Source organism: Nanorana parkeri, unplaced genomic scaffold (assembly GCF_000935625.1).
Source record: "Nanorana parkeri isolate BGI_ZX_2015 unplaced genomic scaffold, ASM93562v1 scaffold3864, whole genome shotgun sequence".
NCBI lineage: Eukaryota > Metazoa > Chordata > Amphibia > Anura > Dicroglossidae > Nanorana > Nanorana parkeri.
The window spans coordinates 15373-30388 of NW_017310131.1; the positions used below are offsets into that span (position 1 = coordinate 15373).

Below are 15016 nucleotides of genomic sequence, written 5' to 3' on the forward strand. Positions count from 1 at the left end.
AAATAAAAAGGTGATCAAAAAGTAAAAAATAATAAGAATACAATTATTTAAAAAAATAAGAAAATAGTTATAAAAAATAAACAATAATAAGATAAAAAAAATATAAAAAATAAAAAAGTAAATGATAAGCTAAAAATGTAAAAAAATTAAAAAAAAGTGATAAAGTTTTAAAAAAATAAAGAAACAATAAAAAAATAAAAAAATAACCCTACCGCCCCTGCCATCCGGTTGCTATTCTCCGTTGAATGGGGGGGGCGTGGGGGGGAGGGGCGCATTGCAGAACCTGGCCTTGGGGCAGCAGGGAGAGTAAATCTGGCCCTGTCTGAGACTGAAACCTTTGTAACCTGCCTGATGGACGTGTAGCAAACAAGGATTACCCGGGGTGTGTACAATCATTGTAGATATAAGAGGCAATTCAAACACATTTCCTTCAAATCTGAAAATAGAGAACTAATGATCCAACGACTTGTTGACCGGGTTTAGTCTGAACCTGAGCTCATCCCTACTGCTGATTAGTGATGGGCCGAATAGGCCAGAGATTGGTTAGAATTCGAACTTTAGAATATACAAAAAGTTTGAATTTGAACTCAATGTAAGTCAATAGGTGTGTAACTTTTAAAAACAATTGTCCCCTTTAACCCCTTCATGACTGAGGCCCTTTTTTCATTTTTTGCACCCATGTTATATTCCACATTTTAGGCCTGAAAATGACGTAAAACCCCAGGGGGATCTGTACGATCTATAGAACCTGCTGCAGCAAAAATGACATTTCTAAAGAAAAAAAAATATTATTTTTTTTTATTCTCAAAGCGTGCCGGTCCTCCTCCCAAACAATACCAGACCCTTAAGGTCTGTTAGGAATATTTAGGAGGGACCCCGTGTAAAAAAAAAAATGAAAAAGAAACTGTGGGGTTCCCCCTTAAAGTCATACCAAGCCTTTAAGGTCTGGTAGGAATTTTAAGGAAGAACCCCACCCCCAGAAATGGGGGAGGGACGTGGGGTTCCCCCTAAAATTCAGGAAAAAAAATCCTTTATTTGGAAAAAAAAACAAAAGTCATATTTTTGACAATTCCTTTATTTTAAAAAAAGAAAAACAACCCAAAAAATGGATCCATCGATGTAATCCAGCGTCAATCACGACGTCCAGCATTGTCCACGACGATGACAACTCGACTAAATAAAAAATAAAACAATAAAAAATAAATAGAAAAAATAAAAAACCCCGACGAGCTCCGTCCCATCCGCACGTGAGGAACACCCGCCGCATAATGGCATTTTGACAGATGCCGGCAAAACATAAACAATTGGGGGGAGCTAGCAGTGACACTTCCTGTCTGGTAAAACATGTGTGACCAGAAAGGGAAGTGAGGGGAAGTCTCTCTAACGGGCTCTGGATAACAGTAAAACCTAAAAAGAGTTTTAGTATTAGTTATTATATAACGACATCACAGAATGACATCAGCAATTCATTACATTACAGAATGTTCCAGCAAATTACTGACAACGTTGCAGCTTACAGTCTATTTCCTGATGAAGACGTCTTTAGAACAATGGAAGAACATTATATGTATAATCATGGAGTGTGTTTTGTGTTTCTTTCTTCAGCTGTCAATATCGCCAGAAGCGGGGAAGCCTCACAGAGTTCTACTATCACTAGAACTGTAAATTGTAATGTTAGCAATGCCATTGATGGCGGGAAAGATCAGAACTGGGGTCATGGTTCCTGTAGCCACACAGATAATGACATGGCACCCTGGTGGAGACTGGACCTGAAGCAGAAATACAAAGTCAACATGGTTGTGTTCTATGGCAGATCGGACGGCTATTTGTATCGGATGAATGGTCTCGAGGTCCGAGTTGGAGATTCTCCGAACAATGACAACCCAGTGTGAGTACATCAGGGCCAGGACACTGTAAGGGCCGGCGTCAATGGACTTTGTGCTTGTGTTGATGGCATCACATGAAGATGCTTCTGAGATTATTTGGAATTCATTGACAGGCGCATGTGACCTGCATTTGACCTCATTTGAACTTGCAGTTGACCTCCTTCTGATCAGCATTTGACCTGTATTCTCATAGACCTGTCTCAGAGTTACAAAACGCATCTGAACAAAAGCCCATCAATATAGACCCTAAAGGTGATAGGCGCTCAGCGCCACCTTGAACCCAAAATAAGAGACAGCACTGTGTGACTGGATTTTACTCACAGGGCAAGCTTCTGATAACAAAGACATCATTAAATATAAAATTAGACTGGGGTACCTGGGGCCCACCAGATGAAGTGAGAGTGAGGGCCCACCTTCAAGCGCTATGCACTAAAATGAACCGTGATAAGCTTCGGGTTGACTACAAGTTCAACCCTGAACTCAAGCAGTTGGCAGTGTGACAAATGGGTGAATGGTTTGCCCAGCTCCCCCGCCCACCAAACCTCTGTGTCCTAGCAACCAATTACACTGTGAGACCTGCCCAGTGTTATTGGTTGACTGGTGGATGAGCCACAGGGCATCAGTGGTTGGTACGAAGCAGGCAGGTAAACCAGAACAACCTAGGATGCTCTGGAGCCGCCAACATCTAAGCAACCAATGATGCCGGTTGCTAGGACACCGGCAGCCCCATCATTGATTGTTAGGGTCCAGTGCGGACCAGTTGCTAGCAACTAATTATGATAGTACACAGACTGCCCCGGCTTTGGTTTGCTTGAACGTTTGCCAAACCCGGATTTCTGGCTGGGTTCAGAGAACACCTAAGTGACTGAACCCAGGCCAGTTTTCTCATCACTAGTGGTGAACAGGGGGTTTTGGCTTACTCTGAGGGGCGTGGTTTAATGGGTATGGTTTAATAGTGAGTTTAGTAAGTTTTCCCCAAAGTCACTCCGCTCATCTCTATTGCCTAGTTATTATACATTTCTGTGTTTTATTAAGCCGCATAGCAGTGTATGTTTTCTATGGACACATTTTTCTCCCCCAAGTGAACGGGTTCCATTTTCTGTATCATTGTGTTGGTCTTTGCTTGTCCTTGGCAGGTGCGGTACGATCACCAACTCTAATATTACCACCACAACTTTCTGCTGTGATGGGATGGCGGGTCGATACATCAGTGCGGTGATCCCGGGACGCAGTGAATACTTAACCCTGTGTGAGGTGGAGGTCTACGGTGAGCTTGCGCCTGAGGAGTATGACGTCTGCTAGTAAAGTACATTGTAGAAGAAATACTTAAAGTTCATAATAAAATGTCATGTCTATAGGGAACATATCCTCAAGACCTCCGAAATTGTGACACGTCTATGTTTCCCCAGCTGTCGGGAGGAGGATGTTTTCCGCAGCACACCTTGTAGTTGTAGTTGGGAAATAATGGATCTAAAAATAAATAAAACTTTGTTACTCAGAAAAACAAAAACTGCTGTGTTCATGTCTAAGGGTGCCCACATACTTTACGATAATCGTACGATAATCGCGGGAAATCCCGCGATCGTACGATTATCGTAAGGTGTGTGGAAGCTGTGTGACCTCTACTACACTACTACTGTAAGGTCGCAAGACTTTTAACTTATGAACATGTTCGAAAACCCGCCGAGCATCGTATGATGTTCGGCGGGTGTGTAGGATGTTCGTAAGATAAAAGCCGGACGGGCCGTTGTGCGCAAGCACACACTGCCCCGTTCAGCATTGCGGTCATACTCCCCCAAGTGAACGGGTTCCATTTTCTGTATCATTGTGTTGGTCTTTGCTTGTCCTTGGCAGGTGCGGTACGATCACCAACTCTAATAATGCCACCACAACTTTCTGCTGCAATGGGATGGCGGGTCGATACATCAGCGCGGTGATCCCGGGACGCAGTGAATACTTGACCCTGTGTGAGGTGGAGGTCTACGGTGAGCTTGCGCCTGAGGAGTATGACGTCTGCTAGTAAAGTACATTGTAGAAGAAATACTTAAAGTTCATAATAAAATGTCATGTCTATAGGGAACATATCCTCAAGACCTCCGAAATTGTGACACGTCTATGTTTCCCCAGCTGTCGGGAGGAGGATGTTTTCCGCAGCACACCTTGTAGTTGTAGTTGGGAAATAATGGATCTAAAAATAAATAAAACTTTGTTACTCAGAAAAACAAAAACTGCTGTGTTCATGTCTAAGGGTGCCCACATACTTTACGATAATCGTACGATAATCGCGGGAAATCCCGCGATCGTACGATTATCGTAAGGTGTGTGGAAGCTGTGTGACCTCTACTACACTACTACTGTAAGGTCGCAAGACTTTTAACTTATGAACATGTTCGAAAACCCGCCGAGCATCGTATGATGTTCGGCGGGTGTGTAGGATGTTCGTAAGATAAAAGCCGGACGGGCCGTTGTGCGCAAGCACACACTGCCCCGTTCAGCATTGCGGTCATCGCAAGTACGATCTGCCTGTCCAAGATAGGTAGATCGTACGTTTTTTTAAATTACCTTACAACCATCGCAAGACAGAAGTCTTTCGATGGTTGTAAGGTGTGTGCCCAGCATAAGGCAGTGGTTCCAACCTGGGGGTCGTGACCCTGTCGGGAGTTGAATGACGATTTGCCAGGGGTTGACTAGCGGCTCCACCCGGGAGCTTTCTCTGCTCTGTTTTATTTTATTTTTTTATGACATCGGGCCCGCAGTCAGTCAGAAAAAAAAAAAGAGGGCAGAGGGGGGCCTGCAGTTCTCCATCAGGTCCCCATCTAGTGATTGACAGCAGCAGAGGGCGGGTGCAATAGCTAGTTTGCTATTGGCTATTGCAAAGCGAAATAGCCAATAGAAATCTAGTTATGCATTCCTATGGTGTTTTTTTTTTTCTTCTGACTGACAGGGTTAAAAGTAACCCTGTCGCTCCGTGTGCACAGTGAGAGGGGATTGCAGTCTTCACCTCTCATAGGAGTTCAAGCGCAGTGCAGTGCTGGAACTCCTGTATTGGAGGGGACAGGATCAATAAAGAGAACCTGTCACCTCCAATTGCTATTACACAGGGGCGTGTTAGATCTGTGTGATAGCAATAAAGTTAAGTGGAAAAAAATTGATTAAAACATTATTAAAGAAAAAAAATAAATAAAAAAAGTTAAAAGTAAAAAAAAGTGATAAAAAAGTAAACATAAAATAAAATAAAGAAACAATAAAAATAAAAAAACTAACCCTGCCATCTGGTTGCCATTCTCCATTGATGGGGGTTGGAGGGGGTTAGCGGGGACGGGGGCGCATTGCGGAACCTGGCCTTGGAGCAGCAGGGAGAGTAAATCCGGCCCTGGGTGTTCATAACGCGGTTATATCCACAGTGCAGCTACCAAAAAGATTGTGCTTTCTACGCAGGCAATGTCAGGAGTCTGCTGTTGTTGTTCTAGGAAGGGTCGCTGTGTGATTTCTGCTGTGCTAGGTGAGAGTCCTCCTCAGCCCTCTCCTAGCGCAGCAGTGTCAGTTCTCCCGCCACCGTTGGGGGTCACCACGACTTGGCAAATGTTACCCGGCCCTAGAAAGGTTGAGAACCACTGGTCTAAGGGTCTATTTATAAACAATTCACAGAGCTATTCACACTGCGACTCTGTATGAGATGATGATTTGCCGACTTCCTTCATCCAATCAGGTGCAAGCAAAAAGACTGTTTTCCTTGATTGGGTATTCTTTGCAAAGTGAATTTTCACCCCAATCACTAAGCTAAGTGCAAATTCCCTTGGAAAGTGAACAGCTAATGTAATATGAGGACCTACCTGATCTAACCAATCACTTTGTATCCAATCAGACAGGCTCTTGTATTACATAGTTTGTGGTAGAGCTAAAGGAGATTGTACAATGGGATTGTAACGTGTGTGGTGAGTATGGCAGGAACTCAGACAGAAGAAAGAATATTTTTTTTGAGGTTACATAGGGGAATGCGAGAACATCTGTCAGCATTTTATTGTAATCTGTTGCCCTGTGGTCCCTCACTTCCTGTCTGGTAAAAAGCTTGTGCTCACAACAGGAAGTGAAGGGAAATCTCTCTAATGGAGCCCCTGGATAGCATTGCACAGTTGGTGGTAGAGATTGTACAATGGGATTGTAATGTGTGTGGTGAGTATAGCAGGAACTCAGAAAGAAGAAAAAATATTTTTTGAGGTTACATAGAGGAATGCGAGAACATCTGTCAGCATTTTATTGTAATCTGTGCTCATGTGGCAGATTTCCTCTCACTTCCTGTCTGGTAAAAAGTAGGGTTGCACAGATACCAAGTACAGTACTCGGTATAAGTACGAGTACATGTACCGATACTTTTGAGCTCCAAGACTAGACTAGAGAAAAATTAAAAAGTTAGGAGGCCGCTGTCATTTGTAAGGAGCACACGGAGCTCCTGGGATTTGTACATCTCTGTTATAATGTACGATTTTGTTTTTATAAATATAAATAAAGGGATGCACAGATACCAGTACGAGTACTGGTACTTGCCGAATACTTACAAGTACGAGTACTGATACATTTTTGTTTATTGTCATGTGACAGTTTTTCTAAAACAATACAGACTAATGATTTCAGGACAGTGGTGGAGCTCCAGAGCCGTGTCCCAGCTGCAACCGCTGCAACCCCGGTAGTTCTCATGAAAATGCCAAGTATCTGCACTGGTACTCGAAAAGTATCTGTGCAACCCTAGTAAAAAGTTTGTGCCCAGAAAAGGAAGTGAGGGGAAGTCTCTCTGGCGGGCTCTGGATAACAGTAAAACCTAAAAAGAGTTTTAGCTATTAATATTAGTATTAGTTATTATATAACGACATCACAGAATGACATCAGCAATTCATTACATTACAGAATGTTCCAGCAAATTACTGACAACGTTGCAGCTTACAGTCTATTTCCTGATGAAGACGTCTTTAGAACAATGGAAGAACATTATATGTATAATCATGGAGTGTGTTTTGTGTTTCTTTCTTCAGCCGCCAATATCGCCAGAAGCGGGGAAGCCACGCAGAGTTCTACTCTCATGTATCACGATATAAGTAGTGTTGCTAGCAATGCCATTGATGGCGGGAAAGATCAGGACTGGGGTCATAATTCCTGTAGCCACACAAATGGTGAATGGGAATCCTGGTGGAGACTGGACCTGCAGCAGAAACACAAAGTGAACATGGTTGTGGTCTATGGCAGATCGGACAGCCTTTTGGAACGGATGAAGGGTCTCGAGGTCCGCGTTGGAGATTCTCCAAACATTCACAACCCAGTGTGAGTACATCAGGGCCAGGACACTGTAAGGTCCGACATCAATGGACTTTGAGCTTGTGTTGATGGCATCACATGGAGATGCTTCTCAGATTATTTAGAATTCATTAATAGGTGCATGTGACCTGCAGTTGACTACCTTTTACCTTTATTTGACCTTTTTTGAACTTGCAGTTGACCTCCTTCTGACCTCCAGCATCTGGGTGACTACAGGCTCAACCCTAAACCCGAGCTGTTAGCAGTGTGACAAATGGATGAATGGTTTACTCAGCTTCCCCGCCCACCAAACCTCTTTGTCCTAGCAACCAATGATAATGTGCGACCTGCCGAGCATCATTGGTTGACTCATGGCTGAGTCACATGGCATCTATGGTTGCTAGGATGCAGACAGGTGACTCAAAAAAACCTATGATGCTGTGGAGACGCCAGCATCTTAACAACCAATGATGCTGGTTGCTAGGACACAGGCAGCCCCATAGCATCATTAATTGTTAGGCTCCAATACAGACCAGTTCCTAGCAACCCATTATGATAGTACACAGACTGCCCTGGCTTTTGTTTGCTTGGACGTTTGCCAAACCCGGATTTCGGGCTGGGTTCGGAGAACAATTACAATTATTGATTTATATAGCGCCAACGTATTCTGCAGCGCTGTACAATCGTTTAGACAAAACAAGTAAGAAACATTGACAAGCATCATTGAAATACAGAAAAAGTAGGTGAGGAGGACCCGGTTCAAACGAGCTTACAATCTAAGAACATCTAAGTGAGCTGAACACCGGACCAGTTTACTCATCACTAGTGGTGAAGAGTTGATTTGTCTGACTCTGAGGGGCGTGGTTTAATGGGTATGGTTTATTAGCGATATTAGTAAGTTTCCCCAAAGTCACTCCGCTCATCTCTGTTGCCTAGTTATTATTCATATTTGTGTCTTATTAAGCCGCATAGCAGTGTATGTTTTCTAAGGGCACATTTTCTGAATCTCCCCCAAGTGAACGGGTTCCATTTTCTGTATCATTGTGTTGGTCTTTGCTTGTCCTCGGCAGGTGCGGTAAGATCACCAACTATACTAATCCAACCACAACTTTCCACTGTAATGGGATGGAGGGTCGCTACATCAGCGCGGTGATCCCGGGGCGCAGTGAATACTTGACCCTATGCGAGGTGGAAGTCTACGGTGAGCTTGCGCCTGAGGAGTATGACGTCTGCTAGTAAACCTCAGAAGTACATTGTAGAAGAAATAGTTTAAGTTCATAATAAAATGTCATGTCTATAGGGAACATATCTTCAAGACCTCCGAAATTGTGACACGTCTATATTTTCCTAGCTGTCTGGAGGAGGATGTTTTCCGCAGCACACCTTGTAGTTGTAGTTGGGAAATAATGGATCTAAAAATATTAAAACTTTGTTACTCAGAAAAACAAAAACTGCTGTGTTCATGTCTAAGGGGTCTATTTATAAACACAGAGCTATTCACCCTGCAAATCTTTGTGAACGTTCATTCTCTTGGTAATTCCATCACTATGTCACCCTGAAGAAGGGACCCCGCGTGGCCCCCGAAACGTTGACTTAACCACTTGCTGACTTACACCCCCTTCCTGTCCAGGTCATTTTTCAGTATTCAGCGCTGCGGTACTTTGACTGACATTTACTCCGTCATACAACGCTGTACTGAAATGAATTTTATACTATTTTTTGGGGACACATAGAGCTTTATTTTGGAGGTATTTAATTACCACTGAGGTTTTTATTTTTTACTGTATTAAAGAAAAATTACAGAAAATTTTGAAAAGCAAAAGTTTTTTTTTTTTTACACTAAGTTAGGAAACAATGATTATTACCCAATTTTTGGGTAAAATATAAAAGACGGGGTCACATCGGGTAACTAATAAAGAGATGTCACCAGCACACCAGACTCCTTCAAGGATACTCAATCGTGAATTTATTCAAAACTTATGTCAAATACACAAGCGCTTTCAGGACCACACAGGATCCCTTCATCAGGCATAGAAGCCATAGAAGTGATGAAGGGATCCTGTGTCGTCCCGAAAGCGCTTGTGTATTTGACATAAGTTTTGGTGACATCTCTTTATTATCTGCAACTGGCGGCGCCATCCGCGGTCATTCCAAGCACCCTTCCCCATATTTGGGTCTATCCGGTAAGGAGTGCAACAAACCTTTCTCTTCGCATCGGGTAACTAGACACCAAACATGTCATGCTTTCAACGCTAGCTCCGCCCAATTGTTTATATTTTGCCAGCTTCTTTCAGATTCGACATTATGCAGCGGGAGTTTGACGTGTGCAGTCGGGCTGCCATGTGTTGTTTTTATTTTTGTTTTGTTTTCATTTTTTTTTTTAAATCTTTTTTTTAAAAAAAAATTTAAAATAGTTTTTCAACCTTTTTTTTATTATTATTATTTAACTTTTTTTCTATTTTGCTTGTTACCTCGGAGGTACTGAGCAGAATAGCCGAGAAGAATGCTGCTCGGCAGCTTTCGGCTATTCACTCACTGCCGTTCGGCCCCTATGAGAATAGGGGAGAACGGCAGCGAGTGAGCTGTCAGTGCTTCGGCTCAGCTGATCCAGATGTTGGATCGGCTGAGTCGAACTCCTTCTGCACTTCGGCCCAGCTGAACATGCAGAGCATGCTCGGCTGACCAAATTTCACCATTTCCAATGGTGGGTAGCAAGATCTGACTGGTTTCTGCAGTCTCTCATTCCTCAGAGATCCATCCTTGCCAAGGTATTGCTCATTAATATACATAATTGAAATGGGAAATGGCCTCTCCACAATCATCTCCAGCATGATGGATAACACCAAGGCCTGGTCGATCCAAGGCCTGGTCACACATTCAACATCACAATGACATGGTACATACCCCCAAAAAAATTTATGTGGACGAAACAAATGTGCATGTGCAGACACGGACCCCACTAACGGTGCACACATGCAACATCCTCGCCATCAGCCACCATATTGGAGACCAAATGGGGAAGGAGGGACCACCGGGACAAAAGACCTATCCTGTAAACAATGGACATGCCACCTGACAAATAGTGACCCAACACATCAGGTATATAGATTACATGAGGAGCACACATAAATCCCATGGTGTTATGTAACTGTTGTACTTCATTTATCACCACACAGTGGTCACACACCTATGATGCAACCAATATATCCAAAAATATAATATATTCTATTATTCACAATCTCATGTGTCTTCTTGTCCATTTCCCCATAAAGTGTCATCTTGGAAATCATTATATCTAAACATGCTAAATAATAAAACATTTCCTCCGTATACCCGTTCATGTAAGAAAATGAATTGTCCTTGAGCAATGAGAAAAAGCCCAAAATATAATTCAATCCCGGGGGATGGGCGGCTTGTAACGTCAAATCCATCTACTTTCTCTGTAACATTTTCTTGTTGAGATCACCTTTCCTTTTCAGTCCCCCCCTTCTCAGACCTTCATTCTTCTGTTATGATTGAAGGCAAAGTGTCGTGTAACAGGGAACCTCTAATGAAAGGTTTGGATGTCATACAGATTGTCATATAAATGTTTTTTTCACCTTCCTAATGGTTTTCTCTATATAATCAGTATATAGATAACCCCACGAGTGTCACAACTGATATTTCCAAAACCTAACATTTAAATCTTTTTTCTCTAAATGCTAAAGCTAAAATTGCTCACCTGGCATACAATGTCACTGTCACTAAGTGTCACACTCAGTGACAGCGACATACTTTGAACATCACTGTAATGAGGGGGTTAAATCAAAAACATTAACCCCTTAGGGTGAAAAACACATCTGCAGTGGCACCTGGGGGGTCAGGGTTGTGGGAAAGAGGCCCTTGTGCTCATCAACATAGGGACAAGGTGCTTTGCCAGGGGGTCCATCTGCCAAAGCACCCTCCCCATGTTGAGGGCATGTGACCTGGTATGGTGCAGGAGGGGGGGACCAACGCTCATTCTCCCCGGTTCCTGCTTTGCCAGGATGCTGCTCAGATCAAGGGTCTGGTATTGGATTTTAAGGGGTTTTTTTGGATTGGTTTCCCCCTAAAATTCTTACCAGACCTGTAGTGTCTGGTATGAATTGTATATGAAGAGAAAGGTTTGTTGCACTCCTTACCGGATAATCCCAAATATGGGGAAGGGTGCTTGGAATGACCGCGGATGTCGCCGCCAGTTGCAGATAATAAAGAGATGTCACCAGCACAACAGACTCCTTCAAGGATAGTCAATCCTGAATTTATTCAAAACTTATGTCAAATACACAAGCGCTTTCGGGACCACACAGGATCGCTTCATCAGGCATAGAAGTGACAAAGTTACAAAAGACAGTGTGCGTATATATAGATAAACATGAGCGCAAGAACAGACAAAAACACTCCCCCTAGGCATCACTATGACATCATCAAAATTTCAAACAGCTGGTGACATCTCTTTATGGTATGAATTGTGGGCGACCCCATGTTTTTTTTTTTGTTTTTTTTTTATTGCTTCTGTGGACTCTAACAAAATTTAAAAGACAAAAATCACATTTTTTTTCTAATGTTGCTGCAATAAAAATGTGTTTGTAATTATCTAACGCTTCCGGTATTAATAGGGATGCACCAATACCAAGTGCCGTACTCGGTACAAGTACAAGTGTAAGTACCGATACTTTTCCCGCTCCAAGACAAGACTAGAGAACAATTGAAACGTTAGGAGGCAGCTGTCATATGTAAGGAGCACACGGAGCTCCCGGGATTTGTACATCTCTGTTTTATTGTATGATTTTGTTTTTATAAATATATATAAGGGGATGCACCGATAAAAGTTTTTCCAAGTACAAGTACTGATACTGGTCCAAGTCCTCACAGATACGAGTACTGATACTGGTCCAAGTTTTCACAGATACGAGTACTGATACTGGTCCAAGTCCTCACAGATACGAGTACTGATACTGGTCCAAGTCCTCACAGATACGAGTACTGATACCGGTCCAAGTCCTCACAGATACAAGTACTGATACATTTTTGTTTATTGTCATGTGACAGTGTTTCTGAAACAATACAGACTAATGATTTCAGGACAGTGGTGGAGCGCCAGAGCCAGGTCCCAGCTGCAACCGCTGCAACCCTGGTAGTTCTCATGAAAATGCCAAGTATCGGCACTGGTATCGGCACTGGTATCTGATAAGTATCGGTGCATCCCTAGAAAAAAAAAATTTAGATTCTGACAAATCCAAATAATGAAACAAATTGACTTTCGGAGCTGCATCCCAAAAAAACAAATTTTCCAGCGCACATGTCTATAATCTACGGGGGGGTGTTGGACTGGTTACTTTTTGACATTTTTAGACTTTTTTTATTTAATAAAAAGTTAGAAAAGGTCGAGTGAAGGCAGACGATTGGTCAGTATTCTTCCATCTGGGAATAAGAAAGATTAGAGTGATATTAAAGTCAAAAGGTTTCAAGATACTTCAAATGTTGATGAAATCACTTACAATGGTTGCTGCTCCTTGATGCTAAAAGGTTTCAGCTTCTTGCAAAATCAGCTGATCCCCTGAGCACCGACCCTGATATCCTGTTGTAGGGTGGCTCCTTTCCAATTGCAGGGTTCTATGGAGCCACCCTTCTGTGTGCGAGTAAGTTGTGTGTGTCTCCGTGGGAGTCCCTTGCTACGTGATCCCCGCTTCTCCTTCCTCCCTTCTCCAAGCCAGAAGATGGACAGTTGCTGGAGACTGTGCTCTGTCCCTTGTGGTCTTGTACTGGAAAGGAACTTCAGGGGAGCCAAGCTGAGAGAGTTGGATCTGTTTGGAAACATGATGACTGTATGTATTTGGGAAAACATTAAAAAAAATACATTGCTGGGAGATGTATAGTTTTTTGATTTGGATTCATAATTGAAACAAACATTGTCTAATACTACATATGGAGTTTATAGAGTTCTATATCGAGTATAATTCTACTTTCAGCTTGGATCTTGGCTCGCTCATCTATAGGTAGGATTAGGGTTACACACTGTAGCTGCTTACATAGATACATTATTTGTGTTTTATAACCATCAGCCTGAGAACCCATCCTTACTCAGAGCATACAAATATCTATAACTATCTCCCCCTAGTAATAAATCATGCAAAAACACCATTCTCATGAAGACAATAGTCGGTGCAGCAAAACGTATCCTATGCAATGCTAAAGAAAAACAGCAATCTCATGTAACATTGTGTGCATGTACCCGGCCCGTGCTCAGCCATTAAACATGGCCTGTGACAGTGACCTCTGGGGGTTCTATATTACCAAACTGGGAATTCGGATGTTGAGGGAACAGCGCTGACTGTTCTTACACATACTGTAGGTGAATGTGAACAGTGAATGTGTTTTATAGATGCAGCAAATCTTTTGGCGTATTAGCAGTGAAAATGCAACAAATGATCAGTGACACTCACAGACATATACACCCCTCTACCCTCTGTGTGTCAGCAAAAAAGTTACCACAGCCTGAGTAGAAAAGCTTGTCCCCTGCCAGAATGCTGCAGAGAGGGAACTTTTCACTCTGTGGGTAAGCAGTGGTCAATGAAAGTTGATCTTAACGCTGAACTCTGGGCTTTTTGTAAAAAAAAAAAATACCCTTGCAGTACCCCTTCCTCCCATCATCCAACACTCCCGGCGCAGAGATGAGGGGGCCTGCCGGCTGACGGATACCAATGTGATCATCGGACACTCCCGGCACAGAGATGGGGGGCCTGCCGGATACCGATCCGATGGTATCTGGCGGCCGGACACCACCGGGGCCCCCCCCCCATCTCTGCCCGGGGCTGTGTTGGAATGGATACTGGGCCCGCTGTAGGCTGAGGCCCCGGGGCGGCTGCACCGGCGGTAGGTCCGCCCCTGGCTCCGAGTTGCCACCTGTCTGCCTGCCAACTTGTGTTTGCCGGGCACTCTTCTCTCCAATGCTCTGGGTTGTGGGCGGGCCCTCGCCATTCCTCATGTACAATGCAGGACTGTATGTGGCAACGTCAAAGTGCAATTGTAAGATGAAGAGAAGAATCTTCCAGGGACCTTATTCCTCTACCACTAGACTTGACAAAAATTTAACGCTTGAGGGTGAAGGAGGTGGGTGTTAGGGGGGTGGGGCTTTTTTATCCCGGAGTTCAGCTTTAAGCCATATTAGACGATTTGGGTGCATTTTGTGTTGTGTTTCTTCATTTATATTATTATGGAAAATATTCTGCAATAGGACAGAATGGCTTTCTACTTCCCAAGAAAAACTTCTTACAGAATGACTCCCTCCCCCTCCCCAAGGTAATTAGGCAAAAGACATTATAGCTATAATACCTACCAGGTTCCCCGCTCTCAGTTCTGTGGAAATGTGAGGCGGGATGAAATATGAAAAGCAGATATCCTATAACTATACAACGGAGGCTGTACATGTGTCACTAGCTGCAAGACTCTGTACAGGTGAGTATCATCATAATACCTGTTGGTGTACATAAGGGGGGAGGGGGCAACTACTTAGCGTACAAAGTAGAAGGGAGCAAAGTCATCCCGAGGGTAACAGAATTTAAAATGTATCAAATTGATTTTTTTTTTTTTTATTAGAAAAACGCATCCCTGCCACTTTAAAGAGATTTCCCTCCACTTCCTGTCCTTTCTATATATATAATGAATGTGTGTTTTGGGGTTTATGGAAAGCATTGGAATTTTTAGCTGTTTTTTTAAGCTATTTATCGTCACACATTGTATGTAGGGCGGGGTGTTTGGAATATTTACTTTTATAAAGTGAAGTGAACTTCAGAAGGGCCAACTTTGAGAAGCTGCGCAACCTA

General features: G+C 43.1%; 2 protein-coding genes across 2 annotated transcripts in view; both read left to right on the forward strand.

Annotated features, from left to right (window-relative positions):
• The window catches only part of LOC108803556 (fucolectin-like), a 15134-nt gene extending 11228 nt beyond the window's left edge, over nt 1-3906 (forward strand). The window contains exons 4-5 of the mRNA XM_018575388.1: nt 1606-1888; nt 3741-3906. Coding sequence (XP_018430890.1) covers nt 1606-1888; nt 3741-3906 — 449 coding nt within the window. The remainder of the gene's footprint in view (nt 1-1605; nt 1889-3740) is intronic.
• Nucleotides 3907-5992: 2086 nt separating this feature from the next.
• LOC108803557 (fucolectin-like) lies at nt 5993-8373 on the forward strand (the record flags this gene model as incomplete). Its single annotated transcript, XM_018575389.1, has 3 exons — nt 5993-6059; nt 6914-7199; nt 8243-8373. Coding segments are annotated over exons 1-3 (484 nt in total), but the record flags the coding sequence as incomplete, so codon positions are not given.
• Nucleotides 8374-15016: the final 6643 nt, after the last annotated feature.